Source organism: Macaca fascicularis, chromosome 8, assembly GCF_037993035.2.
Source record: "Macaca fascicularis isolate 582-1 chromosome 8, T2T-MFA8v1.1".
Classification (NCBI taxonomy): Eukaryota; Metazoa; Chordata; class Mammalia; order Primates; family Cercopithecidae; genus Macaca; species Macaca fascicularis.
The window spans coordinates 107664257-107678060 of NC_088382.1; the positions used below are offsets into that span (position 1 = coordinate 107664257).

General features: G+C 43.0%; 1 protein-coding gene across 8 annotated transcripts in view; it reads left to right on the forward strand.

Moving 5' to 3' along the window:
- Positions 1-13564, forward strand: part of MATN2 (matrilin 2) — a 168735-nt gene extending 155171 nt beyond the window's left edge. For 2 of the 8 annotated variants that reach the window (XM_005563764.5, XM_045398536.3), the window contains 6 exons: positions 4712-5125; positions 7795-7947; positions 9599-9670; positions 10379-10513; positions 10895-10993; positions 13011-13564. In XM_005563764.5, the coding sequence (XP_005563821.3) occupies positions 4712-5125; positions 7795-7947; positions 9599-9670; positions 10379-10513; positions 10895-10993; positions 13011-13066 (929 nt within the window). In that variant the 3' untranslated portion in view covers positions 13067-13564. The remainder of the gene's footprint in view (positions 1-4711; positions 5126-7794; positions 7948-9598; positions 9671-10378; positions 10514-10894; positions 10994-13010) is intronic. The other 6 variants (XM_005563765.5, XM_073999165.1, XM_065519467.2 and 3 more) reach the window with 3 other exon arrangements.
- Positions 13565-13804: the final 240 nt, after the last annotated feature.

Sequence of the window (13804 nt, forward strand, 5' to 3'; positions counted from 1 at the left end):
CTGGATTTGAACTCTGATTCATACTACCTGTGTGACCTTGGTCAAATTATTTAACCTCAGCCAGGCACTGTGGCTCACGCCTGTAATCCCAGCACTTTGGGAGGCCAAGGCGGGCAGATCACCTGAGACCAGGAGTTCGAGACCAGCCTGGCCAACATGACGAAACCCTGTTTCTATTAAAAATATAAAAATTAGCTGGGTGTGGTGGCACGCATCTATAATCCCAGCTACTGGAGTGGCTGAGGCAGGAGAATTGCTTGAACCTGGGAGGCAGAGGTTGCAGTGAGCCGAGATCACGCCATTGCTCTCCAGCCTGGGCAACAGAGCAAGACTCCATCTCAAAATAAATAAATAAACAAACAAACAAAAATTAGCCAGGTGTGATGGCATGCACCTATAATCCCAGCTACTTGAGAGGCTGAGGCCAGGAGATGGAAGTTGCAGTGAGCCAAGATCATGCCACTGCACTCCAGCCATGGTGACAGAGCAGGGCTCTGTCTCAAAAAAAAAAACAAAAAAACCAAATTATATAACCTCTCTGAGTCCCAGTTTCCCCATCTATAAAATGAGGATGATACCTCACAAAGCCATCACAAGGAATACATGAGATCATGTATCCAAAGGTGCTGAACAGCCAGGTGTGGTGGCTCACACCTGTAATCCCAGCACCTTGGGAAGCTGCAGTGGAAGGATTGCTTGAGCTCAGGAGTTCAAGACCAGTCTGGGCAACATGGTGAAACCCTGTCTCTACAAAAATTAGAAAAATTAGCTGCTTGTGGTGGTACGTGCCTATGGTCCCACCTACTAGGGAGGCTGAGGTGGGAGGATCACCTGAATGCAGGAGGTTGAGGCTACAGTGAGTTGTGATTGTGCCACTTCACTCTAGCCTGGGTGGCACAGCGAGACCCTGTCTCAAAAAAAATTTTTTAATAAAAAATAAATAAAGGTGTTGAGCCCGGTGCTGACTCACATAAGTGCTCAAAAAATGATCACTATTACTATTCACAATAGCAAAGACATGGAATCAACCCAAAATGCCCATCAATGATAGACTGGATAAAGAACATGTGATGTATATACACCATGGAAGACTATGCAGCCATGAAAAGAAATGAGATCATGTCCTTTGCAGGGACATGGGTGGAATTGGAAGCCATTATCCTCAGCAAACTAACACAGGAACAGAAAACCAGACACTGCATGTTCTCACTTATAAGTCAAGCTGAACAATGAGAATACATGGACACAGGGAGGGGAACAACACACACTGGGGCCTGTTGCAGGGAGTCAGGGGAGTGAGAACATCAAGATAAAAAGCTAATGCATGTGGGGCTTAATACCTAGGTGATGGGCTGATAGGTGCAGCAAACCACCATGGCACACGTTTGCCTATGTAACAAACCTGCATGTCCTGCACATGTATCCCAGAACTTAAAATAAAATTAAATTTAAAAAACAACAGACAGGCCAGGCGCGGTGGCTCATGCCTTTAATCCCGGCACCTTGAGAGGCTGAGGTGGGCAGATCACATGAGGTCAGGAGTTCAAGACCAGCCTGGCCAACATGGTGAAACCCTGCCTCTACTGAAAATATAAAAAATGGCCAGGTGTGGTAGCACGTGCCAGTGGCTCTGGCTACTTGGGAGGCTGAGGCCGGAGAATCACTTGAACCCAGGAGGCGGAGGTGGCAGTGAGCCAAGATTGTGCCTCTGCACTCCAGCCTGCGCGAGAGAGCGAGATGCCATTTCAAACAACAACAACAACAAACAAACAAACAGAATTATCACTATTGTAATCATCAACAGCAGAAATGTCCAAAATGGGGCTTCAGTGGTAAGGTGACAATTCCTCAACAGGAGAGGCGTTGAGGCCCAGGCCAAATGGTCACTGGGTGGGGATGTTGAAAAGAAGATGTAAGCAACAGCGAGGCTGAAGTAGATGATCTTTAAAGGGCTTATCCATGCCTGAAGTTGTAGAACTTTCTGAAAATTATGTTCTGAAAGCAAGTCACAGCTCCGTTCCAGTCTTATCAACTTAACTATCAAAAAGAAAATGCCCAAGAAAAGTGGGAATTACCCTCTGGCAAAAAAATAGCTAACAAGTGGGGCTGTCCTTTCTGTGTCTGAAAGCAAATATGCGGGCCCTGCTCTCCCTGATGTTTTTCCACTCTGCCTTGTTTTGTGTTCCCTGGAGAAGGCTTCTGGACCCCATTCTGTGTGTGGGGGTTGCAAGTGCTAGTTTTGTTCTGTAAGAAAAATGTGTACAGAAAAGAGGAGAAAACAGACTCACTGCTGGAAAATTATTTCAGTATTTTTGAAATCTGCTGAAGAGCCACATGCATGCTGCCTGAGTCTTTTTTTGGTTCACTTAGGAACAGACTATGAATGTAAATGAAGCTTTGAGTTGGCCTTTTCCTCTTTCGCTAATAAAAGATCGGATAGGTTGAGTGATGAGGAAAAGCACTTAATGGAGAAACAGAAGAACCCAAACCCCCAACATGCTCTCTCTCTCTCTCTCTCTCTCTCTCTCTCTCTCTCTCTCACACACACACACACACACACACACACACACACACACACACACTCTCTGACATTAAGCATGTTATACTGGCCAAGCACAGAAATGGTTTTGCATGTGTGTGTCTTTACATGCTTATATTGTTGTGCCTCACTTTGAAAGATTAAACAGTTGCTTGATATATAAAACAGAATGTTTATCACAGATTGTGGATTGTTTGAAATGAGATCATCTGGCCCAACGCAGTGGCTTACACCTGTAATCCCAACACCTTGGAGGCCGAGGCGGGTGGATCACAAGGTCAGGAGTTCGAAACCAGCTTGGCCAAGATCATGAAACCCCGTCTCTACTAAAAATACAAAAATTAGCCAGGCGTGGTGGCATGTGCCTGTAATCCCAGCTACTTGGGAGGCTGAGGCAGGAGAATCGCTTGAACCCAGGAGGCAGAGGTTGCAGTAAGCTGAGAAAGCGCCATTGTACTCTAGCCTGGGCGACACAGCAAGACGCTGTCTCGAAAAAGAAAAAGAAGAAGAAATGAGATAATCCATTTTGGATCTGTCCATTTTTCTTTTGCAGTCCTAAATAATAAAAAGCCTCTCCATACCCAAATTGCTTAACATAAAGCTTTTATTTCTGTCTTACTATCAACCATCTATTAATAGTTGCCTGAGACCGGGCACAGTGGCTCATGCCTGTAATCCCAGAACTTTGGGAGGCCAAGGTGGGTGAATCACCTGAGGTCAGGAGTTCAAGACCAGCCTAGCCAACATGGCAAAATCTCGTCTCTACTAAAAATACAAAAAAACTAGCCAGGTGTGGTAGCGTGTGCCTGTAATCCCAGCTACTTGGGAGGCTGAGGCAGGAGAATCACTTGAACCCAGGAAGTAGAGGTTGCAGTGAGCCAAGATCACACCATTGTACTCCAGCCTGGGCAACAGAGCAAGACTCCATCTCAAAAAAAAAAAAAAAAAAAAGCCTGAAAAGTTTCCATGTAAAGAATTTATGGTGATAATTTTTTGTTGTTTTTTTACAGAGAGATGCAGGGTCTTGCTCTGTCACCTGGACTGGAGTGCAGTGGCACAATCATAGCTCACTGCAACCTATAATTCTTGGGCTCCAGTAATCCTTCTGCCTCAGCCTCCCAAGTAGCTAGGGCTACAGGCATGCATTACCAGCTAATTTTTTAGCCCAGCTAATTTTTCTTTTTTTAAGAGAGACAGTCACTCTGTTGCCTAGGGTGTTCTTGAACTCCTGTGCTCAAGCCATCCTCCTGCCTCCGCCTCCCAAAGTGCTGGGGATTATAGGTGTGAGCCACCGCACCAAAGCTAATAATTATTTTGTCAGCTTTAATAGGTCAGTAGGGTACTTACACGTGTGCTACCCAATGAACATCACCTCATTCACTTAGTCTGTCACCACACATTTACTGAACACCTTTTTTTGTGCCAAGTATTGGGGGATGGGGCACAAAAATGAATGAAACACAGTCCCTGCTGAAGAGGAACTCACAGACTGGAGGAGGAAACACATCATTAAATAATTATTGTACAATGTGGAACACTATATAGAGTACATTAGATTGTATGCAACTTGGTGTCAGGAATTGTGTCTTGGTCACTATTGCAATCCTGCTACGTCCACTGCCTTGTACAAAGCAGGTCCTCAATAACTTTTTGGTTGAATAAATTAGTAGTGTTAGGGGTATATAGAAAGCAATACAAGCTGAGTTACAAGGAAGGCTCCCCGGCAGAGATGATGGCTGAGCTGAAGAAATCTCTTTCTCCACTGACTGTCAGAATGCCAGCACTAGGGTGACGTCACCCTCCTGGAGTAAAGTTCTGGGAGTCTTTTGGGTATTGTTAGACCCTTCCGTGTTCTCTACACCCAGCTCCTCCCAGACCTGTCAATGTTCCAGGGTACAATATAGACTTGGTTTCCTAGACAATTGTACATCTGCCATTTTGCTTGTGAAAAATACTATTTTTATCAATATGACAAGCCAACCATAAAAGTATATGTGAAAATTATTGTTGCTTGTGGCCCTCCCAACACCTCATCTGTCCTGTGTATTATCTAAAGAAGAAGAAAACTGGTTCCCCAAAGTGGTTATGCCTCCAATTGAAGCATCATTTTATTCTACTCTTGTGCATAAATGATTTTTTATCATTTTTTTTTAATCAACTTTCCTTTTATAGAATGCACTGAAGGCCCAATTGACCTGGTCTTTGTGATCGATGGATCCAAGAGTCTTGGAGAAGAGAATTTTGAGGTTGTGAAGCAGTTTGTCACTGGAATTATAGATTCCTTGACGATTTCCCCCAAAGCCGCTCGAGTGGGGCTGCTCCAGTATTCCACGCAGGTCCGCACAGAGTTTACCCTGAGAAACTTCAACTCAGCCAAAGACATGAAAAAAGCCGTGGCCCACATGAAATACATGGGAAAGGGCTCTATGACTGGGCTGGCCCTGAAACACATGTTTGAGAGAAGTTTTACCCAAGGAGAAGGGGCCAGGCCCCTTTCCACAAGGGTGCCCAGAGCAGCCATCGTGTTCACTGACGGACGGGCTCAGGATGACGTCTCCGAGTGGGCCAGTAAAGCCAAGGCCAATGGTAATATGGGGTGGAGGTGCGGTTTACACCACTCAAGGTTCAGGTTTCTTAAACTCACTCAGTGGTCTCTGCTGGCCATATGGGGAAGCTTCTTTGAGTATGCAGAAAGGCCTCCTGGCAACTGCCATTATACATCTTTACTACCCTGCCACCTAGAGGCCTTAAATAAAGTGGACCCCACAGGAGTTAAATAAAGTGCTCAGGAAGGAGTCTGGTGACTAGAAGGTTAGGCTAAGCTGACCACAGGCGGGTATCCTCTCCCTCTGATTTACTAGCCAGTGTGAGATTTCTCCAATGTGAGAATCACCTAGAACATGCTATTCAACCACAGACATATATATACAATAGTTCCAAAACACTGGTCTGGTTGCTCTAGAATCAACTGAAGAGCTTGTTAAATTGTTTCTGATGGGAACTTTTACTGATTATGTATATATATTCTTGTATTTTTTAACCAATACTTCAAGCGAACATTCTGAAAATGCAATAGCCTTAGGATGGATAATACTCTTGTGTTTGCAGGAGGCAAATTTAGCTTTTCAGAAAATCAGATGATGGAAGAGATTATGACTCTAAGCTCTTGTTGCTCAGTAAAGCCCAGCCTCTTCTCTGGGTTTTGCTGACCTGAGGGTAACTTCAGTTGCACAGATGTGAAGCGTGCTTGAGGAGTATGACCCTTGGCTAAAGGAAACCCAGAAGCTAGGATGATTGGTAGAGACAGTTTATGGTGAAGTTTCTAGATTCCTTGACGGAGATAAGAAAAGTTGAAGTAGTGAAGTAGTTTGTTTAAAAACTGCCTTTTTTTTTTCTCTCTCTCTCTGTTTTTTTTTTTTTTGAGACGGTGTCTCGCTCTGTTGCCCAGGCTGGAGTACAGTGGCGCGATCTCGGCTCACTGCAAACTCCGCCTCCCGGGTTCATGCCATTCTCCTGCCTCAGCCTCCCGAGTAGCTGGGACTACAGGTGCCCGCCACCATGCCCAGCTAACTTTTTGTATTTTTAGTAGAGACGGGGTATCACTGTGTTAGCCAGGATGGTCTCGATCTCCTGACCTTGTGATCCGCCCACCTCAGCCCCACAAAGTGCTGGGATTACAGATGTGAGCCACTGCGCCCGGCCAAAAACTGTCTTCTTAAAGTACTTGTTGAGGACACACTGCTTTAGCAAGTCCTGTAAGAGGAAATAAGGTATGCACAGATCAAGGCCTCATCCAAGACTTTATGGACCCAGGGCCTAGATCAGGCCTGGCACATAGTACATGTGTGACAACTACTTGCTGAGTGAATGAAGAAAGGAGTGAGAGTACTGGCAGTCCCATTGGTGAACTCCATTCCTCCTCACAGAAAGGCTGGTTCACATCGACATTCACTCGCTGTCTTTGTGAAGGAGGTCATTTTATTGATACTGCCTACCTTCCTCTTTTTCTAGCCCGAGAGTGGTAGCCACAAATTGTCCTGCCCTGAATCATCTGGGTAGATTGTAAAACTGGCTGTTCACACTAGCCTAGATTGCTAGAGCTCATGTCAAACTCATAGGCCCCCTAGTCTGCATTCTTAAAAAGAATTAGGGGAAGCATCTTGGTCTCCAGAGACAGTGGTTAGCACTTTCATCTCACTGAAACTAATCTACCTTACCCTTTGCTCCATTTAAATGTCTCTACACATCACCTAAAGATAGGTGGTAGGAGAAACTGATGTTTATTTGATTCTTGAATCAACAAGATTTATATGAGGTGACATCCTCTTATGAATTTAACTACTCTTATGTATAGCAAACAGAATCTTAAAATAGTAGTTATCCTTTTTAGGAAGTTATGCGTAAAATCACTGGGCTCCCGGACAAATATGCTGAACTTGGTTATTGACCTTACACAGACTCAGAACAAGGCATCATAACTCTTGCCCCTTGTCTTGAGCCATTTTTAAGTACATTTTTAAGAATCTAGTCTAATAAATTAGCTAGAATAAGTTATCAGTGCTGAAAAATGTTTGGACTCAAGCAGAACATATTCTTATTGTGTTTTACTTTCAAATGAAGAGTATATGGGGGAAGGGAGTCTAATGATCAGTGTAAGAAAAGCTTTTGAAGCAAACGCATATCCCTGTTGAAATTTAAGGCTGATCTTGGGTTTGTTCTTTTTCCTGACTTTAGGGGTTTCCAATGGTCTGCAGATTCTCCTTTTCAGCTTAGCACTTCCTCCCAAGGTTGTGTCATCTTAAGAGAAGTGGGCAAAAAGCAGCTTCACTTGGCCTCAGGTCACTTACATTTGAGTAGAAACTAGGTTATTAGGTCATAAATTGACTTGATTCTTAGAATTCTTCCAGAAGAGATTCCCATTTAGCAAGCCATAAAATAGTGCTCACTTCTATGAATCCAGAAGGCTAATTCAGAGGGAAGTTGCAGATTCGTTAAACAGCCCAGCCCAGAGCTGAGGAACAGGTTAGTAGTTTAGCTCCCCAGCATCTCCCAGATGCCTCACTTCTCTCTTGGATCCCTCCCTTTTGCTCACAGGACAAAAATAAAAATGGTAGAAAAGTAAAAAGGAAGGTTGGCATGCACCTTTCAAATCACACCACTTAACATCTAACTGGCTTTGGGTGCAGTACACACAACTTCCAGACCCTGGGAACACAACTCTAACTACCTTCCTCTTAATTTTTCCTGCACCCTAGGTATCACTATGTATGCTGTTGGGGTAGGAAAAGCCATTGAGGAGGAACTACAAGAGATTGCCTCTGAGCCAACAGACAAGCATCTCTTCTATGCTGAAGACTTCAGCACAATGGATGAGATAAGTGAAAAACTCAAGAAAGGCATCTGTGAAGGTACTATAGCTTACGCAAAGACCTTCGCAGACAGGGCAGCATGAACTCTTTTTTTTTTTTTTTTGAGATGGAGTCTCACTCTGTCACCCAAGCTGGAGTACAGTGGCACAATCTCAGCTCACCACAACCTCTGCCTCCTGGGTTCAAGTGATTCTCATGCTTCAGCCTCCCAAGAAGCTGGGATTACAGGCACCCACCACCACACCCAGCTAATTTTTGTATTTTTAGTAGAGATGAGGTTTCACCATGTTGGCCAGGCTGGTCTCGAACTCCTGACCTCAAGCGGTCCACCCACCACAACCTCCCAAAGTGCTGGGATTACGAGCGTGAGCCACCATGTCCGGCCCATACAAACCGTTTACTGATAAATTCTCAACCAAAAAAAGTGTCTCCTTCATGGGCAGGACCAGCAATGCCTAGAAACAGTACAAAAAGAAGGGCTGGGCACCATGGCTCCCGCCTGTAACCCAAGCATTTTTGGAGGCTGCGGTGGGAGGATTGCTTGAGTCCAGGAGTTCAAGACCAGTTTGGGCAACAAAAGTAAAACCCTTTAGGAAACAAAGTCTCTGAAAAAAAATTTTTTTAAATTAGCTAGGCATGATGACACACACCTGTAGTCTCAGCTACTTGGGAGACTGAGGAGGGAGGATCGTTTGTGTCCTGGAGGTCATGGCTTCAGTGAGCCATGATTGCGCCACTGCACTCCAACCTGGGTGACAAAGCAAGACCCTGTCTCAAAAAAAAAAAAAAAAAAAGAAAGATGGGGGGAACAGGGGAGGTGGGAAAGAAAAAAATAATAGCTACCATTGTTTGAGCCCTTGCTCTGCGCCAAGCAGTGTAATAAGTGTTTTGACATACCAGCATGCTTCATCCTCACAAACACCCTAGAGAAATGATCATTTAACTAAAAATCAATTATTATATAAATCAGGAGAGCTGAGGTGCAATTTCAGAACATACCTATAACTGAAGTGGAAAGGGACATAGTCCTTCCAAGCCCACTGTTAAAATTAATGCCTTTCTGCGTGGACTATTTGTTTACAGAATATTAGACTGCCCTTTAGACTTTAGATTTTTGTTATGCATGCTTTTCTCCAGTTTACTAAGTGTGCCAGATATGCTTACGGATAGCAGTTCTGCCCATTTTTCCTTGTACTCATGTCCCCGGTTCAGCAGTTAGATCCTAGTCTAGGTGCTGTGTCTTACCCCTCTAGGGAAAGAACTCTTGAGATGAGGGGTAACAGGGAGGGAAGGCCTTTCAGATTTCTGTGAGTAGAGAATGTTTTGCCTCTTGATTGTTTCATTCAAGTTGAAATGCCTCAAGTGGAGCTGCTGCCAGTGCAACTAAAATCCCTCAACAACTTCACCTTTTTTTCTGCCCTACTTTCTAGACATGACCTTTTTGGGAGCATTCTTAAGTAAGATGTACTTAAGGGGTCCAAGCTTCTCTTACGAGAGAGAATTGCCCTAGAGTGGTCATAGGTATCATGGTAATCAACTGCTTTTTTGAATCTTTGGTGTTACCAAACAAAACCAAAAGACCTTAGGTTATGGCAGGTAGGTAAGGAGGTGGTCTGGGACCAGCTTCCTGAAGAACACACACATGCCTGTGGACAACCGTCACTCCTTTTGGTCATCTTTTTCTGCTCAGCTCTAGAAGACTCCGATGGAAGACAGGACTCTCCAGCAGGGGAACTGCCAAAAAGGGTCCAACAGCCAACAGGTACAGTTTTTAAGGCAGTGTTTTTAGAAATGTTGGTGGGTGCTTCTACCATGGTTTCCCTCCAGATAAAAGTTGTAAAGAAGTGAATGTAAGTATGTTCAAATTATGATGATTAAGGCCTTTTTTCCCTCAAAAAGATAGTTAACTTTTACTCTTACATTAAGCCATATTTGGTAACTAGCATCATTTCAGGTGACAGTGTTTTTGTTGTTGTTGTTGTTTTGAGACAGAGTTTCATTCTGTTGCCCAGGCTGGAGTGCAGTGGTACAATTTTGGCTCAATGCAACCTCCACCTCCTGGGCTCAAGTGATTCTCCTGCCCCAGCCTCCCGAGTAGCTGGGACTACAGGCGCCTGCCACCATGCCTGGCTAGTTTTGTATTTTTAGTAGAGACAGGGTTTACCATGTTGGCCAGGCTGGTCTTGAACTCCTGACCTCAAGTGATCCACCCACTTTGGCCTCCCAAAGTGCTGGGATTACAGGCATGAGCCACTGCGCCTGGCTGTTTTTGGTTTTTTGCTGTTTTTTTATTTGTTTTTTTAATAACGATGTTTACTCCACTGAAGGTAACAGTCTTTTTGCTTCAGTATGTCCCAAAGTAAAGCTCGGCACCAAGTGCTAGGAATACCAAGTACCTTACTCTGCTGATGGCTGTTTTATAACCAAAAGCGTTAAGCAGGTTTGATTGCAGTTTTCTTTCTCTTTACAGAATCTGAGCCAGTCACCATAAATATCCGAGACCTACTTTCCTGTTCTAATTTTGCAGTGCAACACAGATACCTGTTTGAAGAAGACAATCTTTTACGGTCTACACAAAAGCTTTCTCATTCAACAAAACCTTCAGGTAATTCCAAGTAAAATATTACTATAAGATAATTTCAGCCTTTCAGCTTGCCAACAACCTTAGCTTAGAAGGAAAGGAAAGAAGGAAGTAGGAAATGGTATAGAGGAAAAGAGAAGAAAGAACTTAAGTAAAATGAGAACTGAAACATAAACTAAAAGAAACTGGAGCAGTGTTCCTCACTAATCCACAGTAAGGGCCACTTCCAGTGTTGGAAGCATATACAGCGCTTTCCTGGTATTACTTTACTGGATCTGGCTGCATGGAAAAAGTGGAACATGTCTTTCATTATGGTTTCCTCCATATGCTGATTCATTCCTATTATTATGTGTCTGGGAAGTCTGGTGGATTCTAGAGGTGAACACTTTCCATCTGCTTTCTCAGGAAGCCCTTTGGAAGAAAAACACGATCAATGCAAATGTGAAAACCTTATAATGTTCCAGAACCTTGCAAACGAAGAAGTAAGAAAATTAACACAGCGCTATATCCTTTTCTTGTATTAGGCTTTTGTATGGAATGCAAAGAATATTATCAAAACTTCACACACACTCTATGTAGGTTTTATCAACTGAAGTCAATCCCGTGAAGTCACGAAGAACAGTGAACTCCAGGAAAGGCTTTTTGCTTTAAAAAGCAGCCTGACAGGTGTTTGAGAGCCAAGGGCAAGCCAAGCTTAGTAGCAACAGTCAAGCACTTAGTTGCCATCGGCCCTTCTAGGGGGCTTAGCAAGAAGGCCTGTCGGTCAGCATACAAAGTAAGGAAAAGAGACTGACCTAACTCCCTCTCTGCTAGGAGGGTATGTAGGACATGAATGAGGTCTGAAGTGCATCAAAGGTACAGCAAGTATAGGCAAACAGTGTTGTAGAATGAAGAGGTTTCAAACTCAGTCTAAACTCCAAACTTTTCCTTTAGCCCAAAGGAACACCACAGCCACATACGGATTCAGTGTGTGTAGTTTCTGGAGGACAGGGATTGTTTTTTTTTTCCTTGGCAGCAGAGATCTTCTCTTATCAGCACTCTAAAAAATGAAACATTCCACCAAGGGAACAGCAGGATCCAGTGATTCATTAAAACAATATTACAAATGAAAGGAATGCTTGGTGATAATAAAGAAAAGAGGATTCAGTGCTTTTGCATATTGAACACCCTGCCAAATGCTCTAAACTTAAAATTACAGTAAGCGTACTAAAGCTGTCTGATATCTCAAGTGCATCAACTAGTCTACAGGGAAATGGCTTAATTCTGAACTATCTATCTCTGTGCCAATGGGCTTATGTAATAAGGAACAACAGCATAGAGCAATTCCATTTCTGAAAGTTGGAAATATGCTCCCTCAAGTAAAATGAAATAATCTTCCTGAGAGTGGTTAATATACATTGACGAATCTGGGCTCTCATTCTGCCCTCAAGTGGGCAGACAGAGGGTATTGAGGAGCTTACAGGGTAGACCAATACCTATTCTAATGCCCTTTTCCTCTCGCTTGCCTGTCCCACCCCAAAGTTCTACTCACAAGAGACTAAAGAAGGTATATTTTTACATAGGTCAGAATTCCTCAAAACTGTGGCCTGATGTGGCATCATGGTGAAAACTCCCTATCTCCCTCTGCTTCTGACTTCGTATCTTACTTTCCAAGGTTGAATTCTTTCATTGTCTTCTCTTCACCACATTCTCAATATTATCAATTCTGGCTCCTAGCAGTGTGCTATGGCAAACTAATTTACAAGCATTAAGAGTGGAAGTGGAATTACAATTAAAAAAAAAAAAAAAGACTGCAGCTGGGTGCTGTGGCTCACACCTGTAATCCTAGCACTCTGGGAGGCCAAGGTGGCCTTGCTTGAGCTCAGGAGTTCGAGATCAGCCTGGGCAACTTGGGGAGGCCTTGTCTCTAAAAATTAATAAATAAAATAAATAAGGCTGGGCGCAGTGGCTCACGCCTGTAATCCCAGCACTTTGGGAGGCCGAGGCAGGCAGATTACCTGAGGTGAGGAGTTCGAGACTAGCCTGGCCAATGTGGAGAAACCCTGTCTCTACTAAAAATACAACAAAATTAGCCAGGCGTGGTGGCGCATGCCTGTAATCCCAGCTACTCGGGAGGCTGAGGCAGGAGAATCACTTGAATCCTGGAGGTGGAGGTTGCAGTGAGCCAAGATCGCACCATTGCACTCCAGCCTGGGCAACAAGAGTGAAACTCTGTCTCAAAAAAAGAGAAGGAAAAAAAACCAAAAATAAATAAAATTAAAATTAAAAAGACAAATTCACACTGAGCTGTCTGGCTTTGATGATGTTTTTAAAAAAAACGCAAAATATTTGTCTTAACAGAAATGTTAAATGCATTCTATAAATTTACAAGTCAGGGTTTTAAAATACTTGACAGAAATGGGGGGAAAAAACCCAAAACCTTTTCTATTTCAGAAGCCAAAATTTTACATGGATAAATCAAGTTATATTTAAATGCAAATAAAAATAGACAATTCTTCATCTTCCTTAATTTGAGATTTACTAGAAGAAATGACACAGAGAATGGAAGCCCTGGAAAATCGCCTGAGATACAGATGAAGATTAGAAATCGCGACACGTTTGTAGTCATTGTATCAAGGATTACAATGAAAGCAGTGCAGAGCCCCAAAGCGCAGGCTATTGTTAAATCAATAATGTTGTGAAGTAAAACAATCAGTACTGAGAAAGCTGGTTTGCCATAGAACAAAGACAAGAAGTAGACACTAACTTGTATAAATTTATCTAGGAAAAAAATCCTTCAGAATTCTAAGATGAATTTACCAGGTGAGAATGAATAAGCTATGCAAGGCATTTTGTAATATACTGTGGACACAACTTGCTTCTGCCTCGTCCTGCCTTAGTGTTGCAATCTCATTTGACTATACGATAAAGTTTGCACAGTCTTACTTCTGTAGAACACTGGCCATAGGAAATGCTGTTTTTTTGTATTGGACTTTACCTTGATATATGTATATGGATGTATGCATAAAATCATACGACATGTACTTGTGGAACAAGTTGGATTTTTTATACAATATTAAAATTCACCACTTCAGAGAATGGTATTCAGTGCAAAATTCTTAGTTTAACTTTAAATGGAAGATATCTATATATGAGAAATGGCCAATATGCCTATGAAAAAAATGCTGAATCTCATTAGTAATCAGGAAAATGCAGGTTAAAACAATACCATTTTTCACCCATCGGCTTAGCAAAAATGAGGATTTTTTTAAACAAGTGTTGGTAAGGATGTGGAAATGTGAGGCTCTTCTAAGAATGTAAATGGAGCCGGGCACG